Genomic DNA, 22,451 nt, shown 5'->3' with positions numbered 1-22,451 from the left:
ACACTTCTATATAATGAAGCAGCTGCATGTATTTTTTTTCTCTGTCTCACTCGTTTTCCCCATGAGTTTTATGTGAAATTTATGAGTATGTGTAGATATATAATGTGTAAGATGGGAGCCTACTACTTTAAATACAATGCAAATATATATATATATATATATATATATATATATATATATATATATATATATATATATATATATATATATATATATATTCAGTACAATGGCGGCTTACAGCTGACGGGGCCAACAAGGTTAGAAAACAAAAAGCTTCTCATCTTCGAAATATAGAGGAAATGACTTGAAATAAAACAAAGAATGTGCAGCTTCTCACGTTTTAACCCAGGAAAAGAACATTTCTCAAATGCATGGCACGTGGTCGAGTAGAAAACTCTAGTAACTAATAACCATGAAATGCAGATGCGGGAAGTCAAAACCAAGAGAGATTTTCCATGGGGGACCAGAAACTAAACACGGCAGCCGAAGTGCCGAACCAGCTCCTTAGCATCATAGGAAGGGAAACCCGTTTTTATTTGGCGGTTAGGAGGAGCTCAGCTATTTGACTATACCCGTAGGAATCGGCACTCGTCTCCTCCACACCAACCCGGAATTCTGGGCCTCCAGTCCACGACGTCACCCGCTTCCGCCGCTCCAAGGTAACGGACCGGGTTGAGCGCACCTCCCCCCTGAATCAAGAGAAGAACGAACCAACTCCCTCTTCCTCACCCTTCTCTTCCCCTTATTCTCCTCCTCCGTGAAGGTCTCATCCGAGCCAGCAAAGAGAAGAGAGAACAAAAGCACGGGCTCCTCCTCTCCCTTCTCCGCTTTCTTTTTTGTTTTCCCTTTTTCGACCACCGCCTTCTCCCTTAATGGCTGGCATCTCATTGGAAGAGATCAAAAATGAGAATGTCGATCTTGTGAGTTGATCATTTTATCTCTTGGTCGATCTTCCAATCTCTCATTGCTCAGGCACGTCGATCTCTCATAAAGTGACCTTTGAATTCTTCGTTTCTCTCCTTTAGGAGCGGATTCCGGTCAACGAAGTCTTCGAGCAGCTGAAATGCTCCAGGGACGGGCTCACCACTGCGGATGGGGAGCAGCGTCTCAAGATCTTTGGACCCAACAAGCTCGAGGAGAAAAAGGTCTTTTACTCAAATCATACTCAATCCAATGCTTTTTAATTCAATGGGGGGAATAGCTAGATTTTATATAAGCTCTCTTTTCCCGTTGGTCGCTGTAACAGGAGAGCAAATTCCTCAAGTTCTTGGGCTTCATGTGGAACCCACTCTCGTGGGTCATGGAGAGTGCTGCCATCATGGCCATCGCTCTTGCCAATGGAGGGGTATATATATGAAGTTCCATCTGCTGTTCGATTTCATTTATTGAAGGAACTACGAAGGTATGTTACGAATGCTTGTCATGAATCCGCAGGGTAAACCGCCCGACTGGCAAGACTTCGTTGGTATTGTTGTCCTCCTCATCATCAACTCCACCATCAGCTTTATCGAGGAGAACAATGCCGGCAATGCCGCCGCCGCCCTCATGGCTGGCCTTGCCCCAAAGACCAAGGTGAACAATGGCATCATCATATATCTTTTATGTGCTTCCACTACCTAGTTTATGCTGCTTAATTGGATCGGCCGTCGCTCGGTTGAAGGTGTTGAGAGATGGGAGGTGGTTGGAGGAAGAGGCGGCGATGCTTGTGCCGGGAGACATTATCAGCATCAAGCTTGGCGACATCATCCCAGCAGATGCACGCCTCCTGGATGGCGATCCTCTCAAGATTGATCAATCGGCTCTCACCGGAGAGTCCCTCCCTGTGACCAAGAACCCAGGTGATGAGATCTTCTCAGGCTCCACCTGCAAGCAGGGTGAGATTGAGGCTGTCGTCATTGCCACCGGCGTCCACACCTTCTTTGGCAAGGCAGCCCACCTTGTCGATAGCACCAACAATGTGGGCCACTTTCAGAAGGTCTCGAAGCCTAAGCTTCTCCTCTTCTTCCTCCTCCTCATCCTCATATCTCCTTATTAGCTGCACGCGGGTTTGATTGAATTCATGCTGCTTTGTTTAGGTTCTCACGGCGATTGGTAATTTCTGCATCTGTTCGATCGGAGTGGGGATGCTGGTGGAGATCATTGTCATGTACCCGATTCAGCACCGAAGGTATCGGGATGGGATTGACAACCTTCTGGTGCTCCTCATTGGTGGGATACCAATTGCTATGCCCACGGTGCTGTCAGTCACCATGGCAATCGGGTCACACCGGCTATCCGAGCAAGGGGCCATTACAAAGAGGATGACAGCAATTGAGGAGATGGCGGGGATGGACGTGCTGTGTAGTGACAAGACTGGGACTCTCACCCTCAACAAGCTCACTGTAGACAAGAACATGATTGAGGTACGATACTGCATGACTGGACTTGCGATGATAACTAACAAGCCTAATTCAATCTATTTGGTATGCTTTCTTTTCCATCTTGAAAAATCTTTTTGGGACTTGATTGTGGATCAAGGGATATGCCTCATGTTGGTGCAGGTTCTTTCTTGCAGAGTCTCCATCTTACTTTAGGTTTTAGTTTGCTTTTTCGTATTCCCTCACCATAGATAGGGCCAGGCTGAAATTATCTATATCAAGTTGCCACCAAATCAACCTGAACTAATGCATCTTACATGCTGCTTCTCATTTACCTTTTTTTCTCACCTCTCATGGTTGAACCAAACAAACACTGCATCACTTATTATATGTCATATGTTTTGTCTCTGAACACATACCAAAGGTCGAATATCTATTTACCATAAAATTCCATTTTACGTTGCATTAATTACGTAACACCTCATCTTTCTCATCTCTGTCGTGCTCATCTCTCTCAAGATGCCATGTTTAAATTTTTCATCTAATAAATATCCATATGTTACATAGAGGATCAAGGCACCTGCCTATAGTGATTGAATTCTCTCAAAGCTTAAGATCTAAGTCATCTTCACTGCTGCTTTATTATTGTTGTGTCGCAGATTTTTGTGAAAGACATTGACAAGGATATTGTGGTCCTATATGCTGCAAGGGCCTCCAGGGTTGAAAACCAGGATGCAATTGATGCCTCTGTTGTTGGAATGCTATCTGACCCTAAGGAGGTAAGCCACAAGCATCTATATTGTAATTATCAATCAACATTATCATCATCCAACCTTTCTGCATCAATGTGGGGTTGGTACAGAGCAAAGATCTAAGCTCAGAAGATCCTGAATGCCATTATGGTTCAAATCGTTTTGTTTCTGGCAGCAACCTCTCCAAGAATTTTAAGCATCACTTATTAGTGTTAATCTTTCCAACCTTCATGCACTTCTATGCTTTATGCGTGTACACAGGCTAGAGCTGGGATCCAGGAGGTGCATTTCCTTCCCTTCAATCCAGTGGACAAGCGCACAGCAATCACCTACATTGACTCTGCTGGTAAGTGGCACCGGATCAGCAAAGGTGCCCCTGAACAGGTACATACACACTAAGACCGCTAGTTGTTAGGTTCATCGGTTTTATAGTCACACATCTGGTTGCCATCCCATGATTGATATTTCCTTATTCATTTGCTCAGATTATTGAACTCTGCAACATGAGAGAGGATGCCAAGAAAAAGGTCCACATCATCATCGACAAGTTCGCTGACCGCGGCCTCCGGTCTCTGGGGGTAGCAAAGCAGGAGGTGCCTGAGGCAAACAAGGAGAGCCTTGGTCGACCATGGCAATTCATTGGCCTCCTCCCTCTCTTCGATCCGCCGAGGCATGATAGTGCAGAGACCATCCGCCGAGCACTTAACCTTGGGGTCAATGTGAAGATGATCACTGGTGACCAACTGGCGATTGCGAAGGAGACTGGGAGAAGGCTCGGCATGGGGACCAACATGTACCCCTCCTCCAGCCTTCTCGTAGAGAAGAAGGATGACATCACTGGTGGCATCCCCATTGATGAGCTCATCGAGAAGGCTGATGGGTTTGCCGGTGTCTTCCCAGGTAGAAACATGCAGCAATTGCAGTTACGTTAATAAGAAGAATCTTCCTAACAACACAGGCTAACAGAATTTGACATTCTTTGAATTATTGCAGAACATAAGTATGAGATTGTGAAGCGGCTGCAGGACCGGAAGCACATCTGCGGCATGACAGGTGATGGTGTGAATGATGCGCCTGCCCTGAAGAAGGCTGACATTGGCATTGCAGTTGCAGATGCCACTGACGCAGCTCGCGGTGCATCTGACATTGTGCTGACAGAGCCTGGTCTCAGTGTGATTGTTAGTGCAGTACTGACCAGCCGTGCCATCTTCCAGCGCATGAAGAACTACACCATTTATGCAGTCTCCATCACTATTCGTATTGTTCTTGGCTTCCTACTCGTTGCCCTCATATGGCAGTTCGATTTCTCACCCTTCATGGTTCTTGTCATTGCCATCCTAAATGATGGCACTATCATGACCATCTCCAAGGACCGTGTCAAGCCCTCCCCGGTCCCTGACTCTTGGAAGCTTCGTGAGATCTTCGCCACTGGGATCATTCTTGGCACCTATATGGCCCTCATGACGGTTCTCTTCTTCTGGATTGCACAAGAGACCGACCTCTTCTCCGTGAGTAGTAATTGCCAGCATTTACCTTTGTATTTATCAACTACGGCAAACTTCATATGAAACTTATGTATGCAACTTGTACCCTACTCAGAATGCCTTCAAAGTGAGGTCGATTAGAGACAACATCGGCCAGCTTACAGCGGCTCTGTACCTTCAAGTGAGTATAATAAGCCAAGCGCTTATCTTCGTCACCCGGGCAAGGAGCTGGTGCTTTGTCGAGCGCCCTGGTCTCTTGCTTGTTGGTGCTTTTGCGGTTGCCCAGTTGGTAAGCATCCTCTCGTCATCCTATGAATTCATTCTCTGCAAACAATAGTAATAACTGTAGGGTAGAAATAATGAATGATCATTCTTCCAGTAAAGTGAAGTAGGCTTTATAAATCATTCCTGTCATTCATGCGGTTAAAGAACGCATCCCCTGCTATTGCTAGTTTCTCCAAATCCTTTATTTAAACATCTCTCTATGTTATCTTAGGTTTTCTTTGCAAGCTCCCCTATTCCAAGAGAAGGGTTAAAAGGATCAAGATAGGGCAAATCTAACATTCTGACATTAATAGCGTGTTATATAGAACCCTCAGTGATCACACTCATGGCATTCGTAGGTGGCTACAGTCGTTGCGGTATATGCAAACTGGGCCTTCGCACAAATCCGTGGGATTGGATGGGGATGGGCAGGAGTCATATGGCTCTACAGCATCATCACCTTTGTCCCTCTTGACATCCTCAAGTTTATTATTCGCTATTCCTTGAGTGGTCAGGCTTGGGACAACCTTTTCCAGAACAAGGTAGTCCTTCTCCTCTCTTCTTTTTCTCGCATCAATTATCAAAGGATAAGATTAATGTGGAGGCTACATCGATTAATTTTTGTTGCTGATTGAAACTGGATTGGTATCGCAGACTGCATTCACTAACAAGCCAGATTATGGGAAGGGAGAACGGGAGGCACAATGGGCACTAGCTCAGCGAACCCTGCATGGTCTGCACCCACCAGAGAATTCAGGCAGTCTCTTTAATGAGAAGAATAACAACTACAGAGAGTTATCTGAGATTGCTGAGCAGGCAAAGAGGCGGGCTGAAGTTGCCAGGTAATTCATATGAAGTTAGGAAGCACTATCATTACTTCTAAGAATAATTCAAGCACTATCAGTTATTCATAAGGCCTGCAAGTTATTCATAACCATTCATATTTCATATTTTTTTCAAATTATTCAGAAAGGACATGACACTTATTCATGATACAACTTAGACTGATGACATCATATATCTTTGTCATTATCTCTATCCTACATGCTGTTTTTCATATACCAGGATTACATCTTTCCTTTTTATTTTTTTCCCTTTTTTAAACAAAAATCTATATAATTTTCTGAATTCTTTCTCAACCCCTAAATTTTTTTTCTTCGAAATGTCAAATTATATGTCCATGGATGTTATATTCCTTAGTGGTATGGGTTTGAGGAAGACATGAAGGTTAAGTGTATAATATACGAGAAATGTTTTCTTGCAGGCTTAGGGAGCTTCACACACTGAAGGGACATGTCGAGTCAGTAGTGAAACTCAAGGGACTAGACATTGAGACAATCCAACAGCATTATACAGTTTAAGGAAGATTTACTAGGTACTAAAAGAAGGATCGAAAGAGGAGATAATGTTTTTGGATTAATTTTTCTTTGTTTTCCATCTTAAATTTTGTTCCGAGGAAGGAATTTATAAAGAATGGATGTCGTAAGCAGCAATTTTGGAAGACGATTAACCAAAGGAATCAGATTGGGCTTGACTTGCTTTGCATACCAAAGGTGATTGAAGGAAAAAAAATGCAAGCTTGAAATTGGCTAAATTAATATAAAAAAATGCTGTGTATTCCTTTTATCGATATCATTTTTTTTCCCGATATCTTGCTGTGTACAAGAGAGGTTTTGCTAGTATGTATATGATCTTCATGCAAAAACATATTTGAAAGCTTATTCAAGATTCTTGTCCTCAGTTTTGCCCTCTTTTTTTTTTATTCTGAAAAGAAAGTTGTATCTTTTCCGTTCCCCCCCCCCCCCCCCCCCCTTCTCTCAATTCTTTCCACTCAGTGGTGGCAGTAACAAACATAGATGAATAGGCTATTCATGACCATCCTAGCCATGTCTAAACTTGCTATATAGTTCACCTAAAATTTGCCCTGACCATATTTTGTCTGCACTGCGTATGACGATCCAAATTTGCTGCATAGTAAGCAAAATTGTTCTTCCTTGCTAATGTGACAAACTAGTACTGTCTTGAAAGATTTTGTCAGTGGTGTCTTCTAGCCCTGTTACTTCATGAGACTAATCCTTTACTGAGTTTAGTGCACTAGAACTTCATGAGACTAATCACCTTCACTGAATTCACTGCATCTCTTAGGATGTTTGCTTCATCCAGTTATCAGCTATCCATTATTTATTGGGTCAACTACACAATATAAGAGATTAGGTCAGTAACACTGTATGCGCGGTTGTGCTCTTTATTCCCACTTCTCAAACGTTTGATGAAGGGTTAAAATAAAATTCCAACTTGGAAAGCACGGTCGATATTTAGATTTTGAACGTTGGTCTCGTTTGCCGCCAATTGGACAGCAAACTGACTCGAAAGTTTCATCCAACGTGGCGACCTCCTGCATTTCCCGCCATTATATATTCTTCCCGCCGTCCTCTCGAAGCCTCGCCCAACCGACCTCGCTTCCCCATTACCTCTCGCTCTCTCTCTCTCTCTCTCTCTCTCTCTCTCTCGGTCCTCTTCATCCATGGCGTCTGGAGCCCAAAACGATTACGAGCGCCGGAGGCTGGAGAACATCCGCCGGAACAGCGAGATGATGGCCTCCCTCCTGCTCCAGCGGAAGGCCGCCGACCTCTCGGCCTCCCTCAAGCGCCCCTCCTCCAAAACCCCTAAACCCTCCCCCGACCGCAAGAAATCCCGCCCCTCCCCCCAACCCCCCATCGTCATCCGCCGCTCTCTCCGTACCCGCGGCCTCCCTCCAGACCAATCCCCCCACCCCGAACCCTCCGACGTCGCTCCATCCCCTCCGGCGTCCGATGTCGCCGCCGCCAGGCGCGGCCCGCTCCTCGCCCGCGAGGTCTTCTTCCAGGGGCCCGGTTCGTCCGATCTCGGCTTTAAAGACGTTATCTTGGGGGCCTCCGGCAGGCCAAGTTCGGATCTTGGGAAGGAGGGAGGGCCGTTCGATCCGAGGTCGTCCCTGGTCCTGAGGCCGGAGAATGTTGGTAAGGTTCTGTCTGAACGGATATTGACTGTAAAATTCTTCCCCTTCGGAGATCGGACGGTGATTGCCGTCGGCAACAAACTAGGGCATGTTGGCTTTTGGGATGTGGATTATGGGGAAGGGGATGGAGATGGTGTCTATGTTTACGCTCCTCATTCGGCTCCTGTTTCGGGGATTTCGATCCATCCCTTCTCCCCAACAAAGGTACAGCCTCTTAATTCTTCCTCAAGATATCGATAGATATAGGTGTTTAACAGTTCAAAGAGGTGCAAAATTTCTATGTTTTGATCGATCATTTTCATCACGTGGAGACAGATTTCTCATCTTTAGAGATTTCCCCCTTTTAAAGTCATCTACAGTGCACAAGCTGGTTAACTTTCTTAATATATTACCATGATGGGTCGTTTCGCAGTTGTTGGATACTGTCAATTGCAGGAATACTCTAGCTAGCGTGGATCTGCACGAATTCTGCTTGGCATTAGGTTAAGACATTTCATCCTGAAAGCGAGATTTAATTGTTAGGAGTTCAGGACCTCTGGAAAACCTCGTGACATGGAATGGGAATATATAGCTAAAAGAAACCACGTTATCACAATTTTTATACATGCCTAATATGCTGTTTTGAATGATACTATTGTTTGTATAAAGGGGAAAGGATATGGGAACTACTTTCTGGACTGCTGCATCGGACCTTCCTTCAATTTTTTTGTATATTTTATTTGCTGATTCACACGGTTGTATTTTCACTAGATTGATGCAATAAATCTGGTTCTACCAAAAAAAAAAAAAAACTGCTGGTGGGGGAGAGGGGGGGGGGGGTGTGGAGAGGAGGAGGAAAGAGCTTCAAGATGTACCCATTTTATATATTTATGAAATTTTGTTGATTGGAATAAGCCAAAGAGGCTGGCTTATACTAGTTATTACTTTTCAACAGGAAATGAAACACATACAATGCCAAAAAAAGGGATTTGAAGTGAATGCCTTAATTTTATATAGCAAGCTGAGTCAAAATGTCTTCATGAATTTTGGTGTAAATTGGTTATTCATAAACTGCATGTTGTGTAACTCTCTCTCTCTCTCTCTCTCTCTCTCTCTCTCTCTCTCACACACACACACACACACACACATGCACACAGATATACACACAATGCAGTAGGTAAATCACATTTGTAAAATGAAATGGTTAAATGCTTGTGGCTTCCTTATGCAGGTTTTTACCTGCGGCTATGATGGATTCATTCGTTTGATGGACATCGGGAAGGAAACTTTCAATATGATCTATTCCAGTGATGCTCCTATTTACTCAATATGTCCACAGCCTAATGATAATAACTACTTGTATCTTGGTGAGGGATCAGGGGAGCTGAAGATGTGGGATCAGAGGGTGGGGAAAGTCTCAAGTTCTTGGGATTTGCATGAGCAACGGATTAATACAATAGACTTTCATCCAGAAAATTCAAACTTGGTAGCTACAAGTTCAACAGATGGGATGGCCTGCATATGGGACTTGAGAAGTATAAAGAATGATAGACCAGAAAGCTTGAAGAATGTTCAGCATCGCAGAGCTGTTCATTCTGCATATTTCTCACCCAGTGGGAGCTTCCTTGCAACAACAAGGTAAGTTTTATCCTGCATTGGTTTTGGAAATTGTTAGAATGCTTAAAATCTGTAGTATATTTTTCAATATGATTGTTTCTGGCGGCAGGTGGCTGAGAATCGATATGCCTGGTTAGTTAAATACCTCTAGATTTTATTGTTAAATCATAGATATGTTTATCTGAGACAGGAGTAGATAATATGTTATCATATATTTTTCTGCATCAATTATCCATGCTCATCTATAGCAATATTTCTTTATTCCTTTGTTTGTTGCAAGATAGCAATAGATAATCATGGATGCTTGTGACTATATACCAGATGTCCCATAATAATTTGGGCTTTCATTAATTAGAAAATGATCCACAGTATTGTTGAGTGTAATGTTATTCTTTTTGAATGATTGCTATTTATGTTAGCAGTTCTGATATCATCTCCTGTTACTTGCTAGGCACGTATATCTTGGAAACTTTTAATTATAAAAGTGTTATTATTCCTTTAATTTTCTTATTCTTCTATTTATGTTTTCTCAGAAAAAAGATCCTACTTTGTGTATAACATCAATGGCCCACATATTAATCAGAAATTGCTATCATATTTTACACTAGATCTAAGCTCTGCTTTTAATTTAGCTGCAAATATTAGTTATTTCTTGATCTCTTGTTCATGTCACAAATTTATAATTTTAATTTTGTACATTGGTACATTGTGCCTTCTCCTAGATGATACCAGTGAGTTTCACTTAAAAATGAATGTAATATGTCCCAAGAAATCATGCTTAACATTTTTTGCCTTCCAGTTCTTCCTTTGTTGTTATGGTTGCTCACTGATGCTTTTATGCAGTATTGATGATAGTGTTGGAATTCTGGGTGGCAACAACTTCGATGATCTAACACTGATTAGACATAACAATCAGACCGGTAGATGGTTATCATCATTCAGGTATGGCTATTTACATAATCTCTAAAATTATTGATATGATTTTTATTCGTGGGATTGCTTATAGGCTCCAACACCAATAAGTGACTGTAGAGCTTACTGAAGACAAGTTCCTTGGTAGATTTTACCATTATGATGGTCGTTTAGTATCATATGGCTCCTGGAGATGGTTCTCAAATCTATCTTGAACTTCCAGTCTGCAAATCAAACAAATGACTTCAGGATACTATGGTTCTATTGGTTTAGGGAGAATAGGTTCATTTTATTTAGGCACTTTTGGGTCAAACCTAGTGGGTTAATAGTTCTGTGATTATATGGCATATTACTTTTGTTTATTTCCTTTATACTGATCTTTAATGTATAAATTTAATGAAGGAAAACTTCAGAAGCAGTGACCTGCCTAAAATTTGGTAATCAACAATAACTGTCGAGTTTGTCCTCAACTATTTGGATTTTGGGGCAGGCTTTGGGAATCCTTATTTTTCAGTCATCAAATCAGGAAGATCCCTTTGTTTGTGCTTCTTTTAGTGATTGGGTTTCAATCTAGTGTAACTCTCATCATTTCACCATTCTGGTACCAACATAGTTGGTGTTATGTTCTTCCTGGGTTTAGTTGTATGCATACATGTGCGCACAAGCGCATGCTTATGCAGACACATACATATGTTTAACTTACTATAAGTGGCAGTTGCGTTTATCATGTCTAAGGCTTGTGTGGCAGGATCTTGTAAGATGCCTCGACTGTCTTGAATAAGTGTTCTTTCTGTTTGTACCCGCCACTTTAGTGTCCACTAGAGGATCCTTGTATATAGAATAAAGTCTCTGGGCAAAACAACTTTATGCTTGATATTTAGGATGGCAAATGTTAATGTACTAAGCAGAACGAGTGTTCATTTTATTCCATATTAATTTAAAATTCTAAAAGAATGAAATTCTTCACAGAGCGCAACAATATCTCTAAATTGAAATGGGTTTAACTGACGATATAGGAGACATCCAAGTATGGGAAATTCTCAGTCTATTTGCAATAATGCTTTATATATCTGTCTTGATCTTAGTGAAAATTTTTGAAGCCAGGTTGCATTCAAGCATGCACTGCGCAGATGCACAACGATGCACATGCGTGCACACATTTGGGTCGGTTGTTGATGATTGAGCTAACAAGGCTACAGCATTTGTAGAATTTGTTTGAACCTCCTCTTAGGGGTTGAACATCTTAATCTTCATTCACAGCGTCTATGTCGTAGTTTGTTAGGCCCCATTTAGAAGAGCTGTTGGTAGTAGAGCTCTTAGAAGTAGAGCTTTTGGAAGTAGAGCTTTTATAAAAGGTTGTTTGCTGTTTGGTAACTACATTTCTAAAGTGTTGTGCCACTTTAACATATATTTGGTAAATAAACTGAGAAAATACTTTTGGTATGATAAATTTATTAATACATAAATATATGATATAGTATAATATTATTGTAATGTAATATAATAATATAATAATATAGTAACATAATATTGTATACTATAGCATAATAATTTAATATATTATTAAATTATTTAACATAGCATATCAATGTATTATGATATAATATAATATAGTATTATATTTATAGTATAATACAATAATAAGGATATAAAATATTATAATTACTAGCATAAATTAATTTTTTATAATATAACAAATTTTCTAGCTAGATGATAAAATTGGTTAAACAATTATTAAAGGGAAATTTTGTGTAATTATATTTTATCACGGATATTTTGGTCAAAAAAATGGCTTTCCGACCGAGCTAAAAAATGATTTTTCAGAAAGCTCCAAAATAGAGATTCTTGCAAAAAGCTAAAATAGCTTTCCAAAATTTTTACCAAATATTCCTAATTCATTTAAAAGTATTTTTTGAGAGACAAAAAGTACTTTTTGGCCCTCCAAAAGCTCCCCCAAATGGAGCCTTAGTCATATAGATTTGACTTATGATTGATCCATCATTAAGTTAGAACTTGCTTAACTCTGCACTTGGATATGCTGGCCTTTTTGTGTCACTCTCTTAACTGCTATTCGTACATCACTATAATAGCTGACGGATTTTCTTCTGTTTCAGAGCAATCTGGGGATGGGATGACTCCTATTTGTTTTTAGGTAACATGAGAAGGGCCGTCGATGTTATCTCAATCAAAGAGAAAACGACCACACCTCTGGAAAGCGAGCACATGACTTCGATACCCTGCCGGTTTGCTGCACATTCATGTAAACGGGGGTCTCTGGCCTGTGCCACTGCTGGTGGTAAGATATACCTCTGGACGGGATCATAAATGCTTATCTGGGGCCTGTTCAAGCAAAAGAGCCAGTCCACTGTTTGTACTCTCATTTCCAAGTCGTAAAATGAAGATGGGGTTTAACTGTTAAAAGTGGTGCTGTTTGACCTGATGACTATTTTGTTAGTTCCAGTAGAAATCTGCTGGAATGTGAGTTGAAAGGCTTATGCATATTGTAACAGATAAAATTCTTCTCTTAGCTTATGTTAATTGAATATGTTCTGGTTGCGTTTAGGGCATCAGAATCTGGTTAACAAGGGTAACTTTTGGGTCCTGGGACCGTACTCAGCTGACATCTCTTCTGTTCAAATTAGCTCTCTTATGTTTCAAAGGGACTGTACTCAGCTGACACGACACCTCTTCTGTTCAAATTAGCTCTTATGTTCAAATCAACTCAAAACATATTGTCTCTAATCAGGTGACTGGGACATGATAAATTAAGCTTTTATCTGGCAAGGACTGTTGGATTACATTAGAAAATTCATTTTGTTTGGTAACGTCCTATTATTGCTCGTGCCTTGATCTTTCAGGATGTTTGGTGCTGATTATATTTTTTTTAAAAAAAGATCCATTTAAAATCTTGACTAAAAGCTAATCTTTTGACATTTGATGTTTGGTAATCACAAATTTCACATTGATGTAACCATCATTGATGAATGGGTTTATCATATTTAAAAGAAAGAATAACCAGAAAATAAGCTAGAAGTTAGTCTCCTAAGTTTTTCCAACTCTTCTTAATATCCCAATATCTTCTGTCATAAGGCCATCATACACCTATTCCTCTCTATTAGTCGTCCAGTGTAGCCTACCTAGCATGATTACGATTATTTCAAGAAGGTAATGGACAGATCATGGCGGGGATCTTGGTTTTCCTGAAATTATACAACATGTCCTCTATTTTCTCCAAAAACATCTAGAATAATCCTCATGATTAAATTAGAAATAGAGGTGGTTGAAAATTTTTCAGATTAAGTGGTTGCCCAACAAATATTTTTCAGATTAGCTCAAATAGTATGGCAAATTTTTGAGTTGATTGCAAATTTTAGCCTCAAATTCTCGAGATTAGCTGGTTTCTCTTTAGACGACATCCATTCCGTCAGATGGCTGATAGCATCATTCTATTTGATAATGCTCACTCTTTTATTGTTCAGCTTTAAGCGTGTAGGAAGCTTTGAGAAACAGGTATTTTCGTTCGTGGTGCAACTAGAACAGAACCATCTAGCAGCATAAGAAGAGTCGGCAGCCAGCTTGCAGTTGTTTCACAGAAATATAGTACATGCATTCTAATGACTTCCATTCCTAGGACATTTAACAGAGCTCAAACATTTGCCCTCGCAGAACAAGCATATCTAAAAGGGCAACCTCCAAAATTACAGTTTTAGTGTACTACAAATGAATACTCTTAAAAGGATCTTTTTTTTGTACACGTAGCTCTTGACAAGTTGTTTTAAATTATGGCGAACCCTGCTGTATTTTAATATACATAAAAGGCACAAAAAGAGCCTCATCTCATCTATGGTTGGCATTATGTACAACAATGATATGGAAACTGGAGCTGAAAAGCTGCATATTCATGGTTAGTTGGGCTGTGTGTTAGTCTAGTCATATTTTTGCTCCAAGAACAAGGGAAGAACAAAATGATTGTGAAAATGATGGTAAATGTTAACAAAAATGACAAGACTTAGGGCTTATTTACATATCCAAGTTGCTGGAGACACCACAAGGCGCCTTCTGCAGCATGATCTTCTGCGGCTCTCTTTCGTGGCTTTGCTTCACCAAAACACTCCAGGCGTGTTGGGGTAACTCCTTCAACTTCGACAGTAACCTTGTAAGTGAACCTGCACAGTTTCAGATCAGTGGCTGATTGATTTGTAGAGGCAGTCAGATATATGTTCCAGCACTGCTGTAAAAAACTATAGACAGGAAAAATGACAGAAACCCAACGCCAACAGGAGATGCCCAACGCTAAATTTGACATCACTGGCTCTAGAGAATATCTTTCTAAAGGATTCTAACTTCACACACACACACACACACTGATTGTAGAGGCAGTCAGATGTCTTCTAGCACACAGCCAAAAACTGAATCAAGTCATGGTAGAGAAAATAGAGGAAACCCAACATCAACAGTGGATACCCAATGCTAAATTTGACAACAGAGGCTCTACAGAATATATTCCTAATGGATCCAAAATTCACATACACGCACGCACAGAGAGAGAGAGAGAGAGAGAGAGAGAGAGAGAGAGAGAGAGAGGGAGGGACATTAACACACCAGTATAAGGACAGAAGCTTTAGTGATCAGCCTTTTCTTGCAAGTTGTCACTTTCTAATTGAAAAAGGCATAATTAATATTATCCTCAATGGAATCAAAATGCAATTAAGAGAGAGTCCAAAAAACTAATTAAGGGTGCTTTTGAGGGGGAGTTATTGCGAGAGCTAGGGTGGGGCTCCCAAGATAGCTGAGGATCTGATGAACCAGTGAGAATCTGCTTCTAAGACAAGGAAGCGAAAGAAGGCTGATGATGGTGGCAACGTTCAAAAGGGTACCAGATCTTATCAGCATAATAAAAAATTCTCTCTTCTATGGCAGGATTGGACTCCAGAATGTGCAGAATAATAACTACAAATGAGCAGCTTTTTTTCAGAAAAAAAGAGTCTATCCATTCTGAAAGCTATCATATATTATATAGAGAAGAGAAGAGCAGCTTTATTAGGAAATGACTGCAAGAATTACTATGGAGCTTACATCCTTTGGTGGCCTGGTCCTTCATCTTTGCAGCACTCAAATGAAGGACGTCTCCAATAGTTGGCAGCACAGATCTCAAGCAGCCTTGACTTCATTTTGCGACCCAAAGCACCTACAGGATAAAATTTAACATTAACAAAGATAGTTTTCTACATTAATGCTATACACGTATTCAGCATGTTCCAGTGGGGAAAAAAGAAAAATTCCAACACTACTACAATCCATGTAATATACCATCGATCTCCCTCTGATTATCAGCTGCTCCATCGGTCCAAACATGATGCGCTCTCACTGGATCATGTTGGCCTTTGCTTCTGTGACAAGCTTCACTGTTCTCAGCCTTAGGTCTTCCTTCTGCTCTTGATGGAATGGAAGATTTGTTAATGGAAAATGAAGAAGACTCTCCTGCCTCTTGGAGATCAAATATAGGTGGAGTCTCTTCTAACTCCTGAATTTGTAACTTCCCCAGTGGAATGGAATCAGCATTCTGTATTACTATGGGCTCTTCATTAAAGCCTATAAGTTCTGCTTTCTTCTTCCGAGTTGACTGCACAATTTCCTCCAGTGACTTACTTTTGTGCTTGTAACCAAGAGCCTGCACATTCACATCAATTGTTACAGCAGGTCATCCCAAAACGAAAGATATACAATCAGTGAATATAAATTTGATATTTCAGATTTCAGAAATTATGTAACATGTCCTCTTTTTCTCCAAAAACATCCAGAATAATCCTCATGATTAAATTAGAAATAGAGGTGGTTGAAAATTTTTCAGATTAAGTGGTTGCCGAACAAATATTTTTCAGATTAGCTCAAATAGTATGGCAAATTTTTGAGTTGATTGAAAATTTTAGCCTCAAATTCTTGAGATTAGCTGGTTTCTCCCAAGACGACATCTATTCCGTCAGACGGCTGATAGCATGGCTACCGCATCATTCTACTTGTTAATGCTCACTTTTCTAGTCTTTTATTGTTCAGCTTTAACCGTGTAGGAAGCTTTGAGAAACAGGTATTTTGGTTCGTGGTAGAACTAGAACAGAATATCTAGCAGCATAAGAAGGGTCGGTAGCCAGCTTGCAGCTGTTTCACAAAAATATAGTACATGCATTCTAATGACTTCCATTCCTATGTCATTTAACAGAGCTCAAACATTTGCACTCGCAGAACAAGCATATCCAAAAGGGCAACCTCCAAAATTACACTTTTAGTGTGCTACAAATGAGTACTCTTAAAAGGAACTTTTTTTTTGTACACATAGCTCTTGAAAAGTTGTTTTAAATTCTGGCAAACCCTGCTGTATTTTAATATACATAAGGCACAAAAAGAGCCTCATCTCATCTATGGTTGGCATTATGTACAACAATGATATGAAAACTGGAGCTGAAAAGCTGCATATTCATGGTTGGATGGGCTGTGTGTTAGTCTAGTCATATTTTTGCTCCAAGAACAAGGGAAGAACAAAATGATTGTGAAAATGATGGTAAATGTTAAGCATAATGACAATACTTAGGGCTTATTTACATATCCAAGTTGCTGGAGACACCACAAGGCCCCTTCTGCAGCATGATCTTCTGCGGCTCTCTTTCGTGGCTTTGCTTCACCAAAACACTCCAGGCGTGTTGGGGTAACTCCTTCAACTTCGACAGTAACCTTGTAAGTGAACCTGCACAGTTTCAGATCAGTGACTGATTGATTTGTAGAGGCAGTCAGATATATGTTCCAGCACTGCTGTAAAAAACTTAATCAGACAGGAAAAATGACAGAAACCCAACGCCAACAGTAGATGCCCAACGCTAAATTTGACATCACTGGCTCTAGAGAATATCTTTCTAAAGGATTCTAACTTCACACACACACACACACACACATTGATTGTAGAGGCAGTCAGATATGTCTTCTAGCACAGCCAAAAACTGAATCAAGTCATGGTAGAGAAAATAGAGGAAACCCAACATCAACAGTGGATACCCAATGGTAAATTTGACAACAGAGGCTCTACAGAGTATATTCCAAATGGATCCAAAATTCACATACACACACACGCGCACGCACACAGAGAGAGAGAGGGACATTAAAACACTAGTATAAGGACAGAAGCCTTTGTGATCAGCCTTATCTTGCAAGTTGTCCTTTATAGCCTGACTTTCTAATTGAAAAAGGCATAATTAAATATTATCCTCAATGGAATCAAAATGCAATTAAGAGAGAGTCCAAAAAACTAATTAAGGGTGTTTTTGAGGGGGAGTCATTGCGAGAGCAAGGGTGGAGCTCCCAAGATAGCTGAGGATCTGATGAACCAGTGAGAATCTGCTTCTAAGACAAGGAAGCGAAAGATGACTGATGATGGTGGCAATGTTCAAAAGGGTTCCAGATCTTATCAGAATAATAAAAAATTCTCTCTTCTATGGCAGGATTGGACTCCGGAATGTGCAGAATAATAAAAAGAAATGAGCAGCTTTTTTTCAGAAAAAAATAGTCTATCCATTCTGAAAGCTATCATATATTATATAGAAAAGAGAAGAGCAGCTTTATTAGGAAATGACTGCAAGAATTACTATGGAGCTTACATCCTTTGGTGGCTTGGTCCTTCATCTTTGCAGCACTCAAATGAAGGACGTCTCCAACAGTTGGCAACACAGATCTCAAGCAGCCTTGACTTCATTTTGCGACCCAAAGCACCTACAGGATAAAATTTAACATTAATAAAGATAGTTTTCTACATTAACGCTATACACATATTCAGCATGTTCCAGTGGGGAAAAAAAGAAAAATTCCAACACTACTACAATCCATGTAATATACCATTGATCTCCCTCTGATTCTCAGCTGCTCCATCGGTCCAAACATGATGCACTCTCATTGGATCATGTTGGCTTTTGTTTCTGTGACAAGCTTCACTGTTCTCAGCCTTAGGTCTTCCTTCTGCTCTTGACGGAATGGAAGATTTGTTAATGGAAAATGAAGAAGACTCTCCTGCCTCTTGGAGATCAAATATAGGTGGAGTCTCTTCTAACTCCTGAATTTGTAACTTCCCCAGTGGAATGGAACCAGCATTCTCTATTACCATGGGCTCTTCATTAAAGCCTATAAGTTCTGCTTTCTTCTTCCGAGTTGACTGCACAATTTCCTCCAGTGACTTCCTTTTGTGCTTGTAACCAAGAGCCTGCACATTCACATCAATTGTTACAGCAGGTCATCCCAAAACGAATCAGTGAACATAAATTTGACATTTCAGCTTACAGAAGTTTTTTTTTTTTTTTTTTGGTACAACAGCGGCTCACACCCTACGGGTGTGGATGCGGCCAACAAAATCCAAAAAAAGTTTTCTTTTGACATTTAAATAATAGTTCAGGATCAGGCTTCTGTGAATAGAGAAAGAATCAAACTCGAGAGACATGCTGTCTCATGATTCAAAGTCCACATCATGCCACAAGTCATATTTAATTTATTCACAAAAGAAGCTAAATTCGGAAACATATTATTGAGAATTTTTTATGACAATTACATATTACAATGACAACCCAGTTGGAAGCAAATAGAAAATGTCAAGCCAGGATTCTTCGGTGCAAAACTGATTCAAGTTAAAGGGAGCAAACACAAGGATTTTGAAGTCAGATAAAGAAAGGGTGTTGACAGTCATAGATGATGGTCTATAACCTATTTCAGGAATATTCTATTATACTGTATTGGCAGTTTATGGCAAAACCAATCGGAAACCTTGCAACCTTTGTAGGGTTGTTAGTTGACAGTTAGTGCAGTGAATTAGGAAATCGGACATGAAAACTTGTAAAGGTCGTAGACAGAGTAAGCTGGGTTGCAATTCACCTATAGGATTGTATTTGATGAGTTGCTCTTTTGTTTCATGAGTTCTTTTCTTCATTGTCAGGGCTTTATAGATGGCATCCACATTCATCGATTTATCTCATGACTCGCTATAATTTGATTGCTGCAACATTGACTATGAATTTTCTTTGATGATCTGCACTCAAATCAGTAAACACATAAATCTTTAACATCAATGGTGCTCATAAGATTTTTCTACTGGGATTTGACTTTATTTATCATTTGAAGCAAGCAGATCGATATGGACACATAAAGTGCACTTGAAGAGGAGCTGAGATCTGATTAAAGATCACTGTAGCCAGTAGAATATATGGTGTTCTCTTTCAGTGATTAGCAGTAGAAGTATATTTTTAACTAATAAGGAGGTTTCGAGCATGATAATGGCTTCCACCTTAGGAACTATTCTTTCCAGGAGAGAGATAGGAACTACTGTTTGCAGGAGAGAGAGAGAGAGAGAGTTGAGAGGTGGATGACACTGATGAAGCCTCTTAGACACAGCCATTACACAAAACACAGGCGGCTGTGATCGAGAGATTGGATCTCTCCAATTCTGCCCTAAACTATAGAAGATCACAACTCGAGATGCCCTAATTTTGTAAAAATATTTAAACAATTTCAGAGTCATAAGAACAATCTGTTATAAGAGACAATTATACAATCAGGAGATTCCCCAGCCGAGATCGGATTTCTGCTTGAATACGCAACAAAAGAGTCGTATATGAATGTCAGCACTTCTAGAATCCACATTGACAAATATCAGCAAAACATGTGATTTTTGTCCCTGCAGTACCTTCTATGCAAGATGAGTGTGGGATTATCAAGTCTTGCAACTTCAAATTGCATCTTCCCAGACTTACATGGATCTCCTATATAATTGTTTCCTTTCTCCCTAAATATGTAGGCATCAAATGTTTTGCCTTAATATGAGATTTTAAAAGCAACATCCAGTCACTGTCATGTCAGGAAGTCGCAAGTAGGTATACTTGCTCAGTTATATATGCTCAGGTTTGATCATAAGAGCAATTGGGCATGTTTACAGAATTTAGAGAACAATATAATTGCTTAAAGTTGTTAGATGATGACTTGTTGAAGTAATGTGGAAGACTGACAACTAGAACAAGATTGATAGACTATAGCAGCTTCAACAGTCCTAAGAGTTCAAACATCTAGCAGCTTCACATAGTCAAGATTCTAATGACAAGTATAGGGATATCAATAGGGATATCAGTTTTACATAAAATTAACAAAACCGGAAGGCTGGACAGCTCCAATAGGCTTACCTTCAGTTTAGAAAGTGCTTCTTGTGCAGCCATTCTTCTGGCAGCTTTCGAGTTTTGGTTAGTTGCAGTGCAAGTCAAAGGGTTACCTTTTGCATCCACTTCTACTTTGACAAGATAGCCTTCTTTTATTTTCATTGGATCTGGAAGTCTCAACTCAAAATCATAATATTGACAGAGTTCTCGGAGTTCTCTAACAGAGTTAAGCTGTAAGCTAGAAAAACTTAAGACCGGTTCCAAGAATGTGAGCATTAACCTCCAAACATGCTTTAAATTGAATCCTGTATCCAAAAGTACAGCACCTACACAAGATTCAATGATGTCACCAAGTACCTGTGTTGTTATGGTACAGAGCAGAAATAATCCATTAGTCCACTGTCCACATAGAAAGCATAAAATAGTTTTAGGACAGATAAAAGAATGAAGATGTTAAAGCAAAACCAGGAAAAAGCATAGTATAGAAAAGTGACAAGTTTGGGAAACAACTGCTCCTGTGGATCCATGCCTGAACAGTCTGATGCAAATGATTACTTCAGCTTAAATACATACTCACTTAATATTTGTTTATTAATATAATCTATCCACATATTTAGGATTAAAGGAGCCAAAATCTATCAGAAATAACAGGACGAAATGAGGACTGATCAATGCAGAGTACATGTGTAACCTAAAAACAAAGAGCCAGATGACAGAAAAATGGCTAGAATTTAACATGTTATACAATTAATTCCATACTTCCTAAGATGAACAATAAAGATTGGACCTCATGAATATAAAAATGGCAAGGGTGGAACTATAAAAGTGTGTGAAGGAAAAGATCATATGCTGCAGGAAAACAATACCATGAGTGTTCTACATACTATCTTAAACAAGGTATTATTGCTCAGCTTTGAGCATGTAATGCAAGTTTTGGTACATGAATGCCAACAAACAATAAATTTGCAATAGATCCCTTGTTCCCAAACAACAAGCAAAAAAAAAAAAGTTGATTCCTTAAAATTACAGCCACATGCTGATATCAAGTCCTTTCAGAAGGTGTGGAAACTTGGTAGGTAAATATAATGGTTGCCACCAAGGTTCGTTGAACCGGACAGAACCGTCTAGTTCCAGCAGGTTTCGGCCAGTTCTAGTCGATTCCAGTCACATCCAATTAGGTTCCGGCTCCTAGGGGGCCAGAATCATTTTCTATTAGAGAACTGACCCGGTCTCCGACCGGTCGGCTCAGTTCGAGCGGAACCGGCCGGTTCGGTTCGATTCAGCAATCATTGGTTGTCTTTATCTCATTCATAAAGAGCAGATTTCATCCTGAATCCATTTATTTTTTTGGTACCCAATCTGATCGTAATATCATAATAATAGGTAGAAATTGGATCAATTTTTATAGTCTATACAAGACTCCATAAGTGGAAGTGATAGAATTTTTTTCCAGGAATGTTTTATCAATTCATTTTCATTTGTACTTGTCGCAAATTCGAACTTGCGTCGAAAATGCTCTTCATTCCTCCGTCTCGTTTCCGTTCATACGTATGAACTCAGATTCATATGTCAGGTGCAGGAATGTGTCCAAGCATCGGATCCTTTTAATATCTAAAGATTTCTTCTTATAGAGCCAGATCCAAGTGCCATACCTCTGTCCGTTTCTAAATGTCAGATCTAGGGAATTTTGGATAAATTGAATGATCTAGGTAACACGTCGCCACTGAACCTGCCCAATCCACACAAAATACAAAGATCTGCACATTATCTATTATCTCTACTTTTGCCAAATGGGCCTAAGTTGAATAAAGATTGTTCTGCAGTGCCAAACTAGGACTAGAATAATTCAACAGGGTTCAACTGGACGAGGTCCCAGTGTTGGCGACCATGATGAGAACAAGAATCTTCTAATTGGT

The 22,451-nt window shown here is 40.0% G+C and overlaps 3 protein-coding genes across 3 annotated transcripts in view; 2 read left to right on the top strand and 1 right to left on the bottom strand.

The window, feature by feature from the left end:
• Positions 1–257: 257 nt before the first annotated feature.
• LOC103696388 (ATPase 8, plasma membrane-type-like) lies at positions 258–6,597 on the top strand. Its single transcript, XM_008777999.4, has 14 exons — positions 258–920; positions 1,026–1,145; positions 1,247–1,345; positions 1,435–1,572; positions 1,661–1,975; positions 2,076–2,402; positions 3,017–3,136; positions 3,371–3,493; positions 3,595–4,009; positions 4,103–4,617; positions 4,709–4,882; positions 5,217–5,399; positions 5,512–5,699; positions 6,122–6,597. The coding sequence occupies exons 1-14, from the start codon at positions 873–875 to the stop codon at positions 6,216–6,218; spliced, it is 2,862 nt and encodes a 953-aa protein (XP_008776221.2). The 5' UTR covers positions 258–872; the 3' UTR covers positions 6,219–6,597.
• Positions 6,598–7,291: 694 nt separating this feature from the next.
• On the top strand, positions 7,292–13,105 carry LOC103696390 (WD repeat-containing protein 76). The gene is made up of 4 exons (XM_017840431.3): positions 7,292–8,059; positions 9,066–9,472; positions 10,295–10,393; positions 12,478–13,105. Exons 1-4 carry the CDS (start codon positions 7,382–7,384, stop codon positions 12,686–12,688), a joined length of 1,395 nt encoding a protein of 464 aa, XP_017695920.3. The 5' UTR covers positions 7,292–7,381; the 3' UTR covers positions 12,689–13,105.
• Positions 13,106–13,918: 813 nt separating this feature from the next.
• Positions 13,919–22,451, bottom strand: part of LOC103696391 (endoribonuclease Dicer homolog 4) — a 78,331-nt gene continuing 69,798 nt past the window's right edge. Inside the window, 7 exon segments of the mRNA XM_039119128.1 lie at positions 13,919–14,529; positions 15,440–15,551; positions 15,674–16,034; positions 16,961–17,102; positions 18,007–18,118; positions 18,242–18,602; positions 20,563–20,892. Of these exon segments, the coding sequence (XP_038975056.1) occupies positions 14,373–14,529; positions 15,440–15,551; positions 15,674–16,034; positions 16,961–17,102; positions 18,007–18,118; positions 18,242–18,602; positions 20,563–20,892 (1,575 nt within the window). The 3' untranslated portion in view covers positions 13,919–14,372.

This window comes from Phoenix dactylifera, unplaced genomic scaffold, assembly GCF_009389715.1.
Source record: "Phoenix dactylifera cultivar Barhee BC4 unplaced genomic scaffold, palm_55x_up_171113_PBpolish2nd_filt_p 000490F, whole genome shotgun sequence".
Lineage (NCBI taxonomy): Eukaryota > Viridiplantae > Streptophyta > Magnoliopsida > Arecales > Arecaceae > Phoenix > Phoenix dactylifera.
The sequence above is the reverse complement of the archived record's forward strand: the minus strand, read 5'-3'. Positions and strand labels throughout refer to the sequence as shown.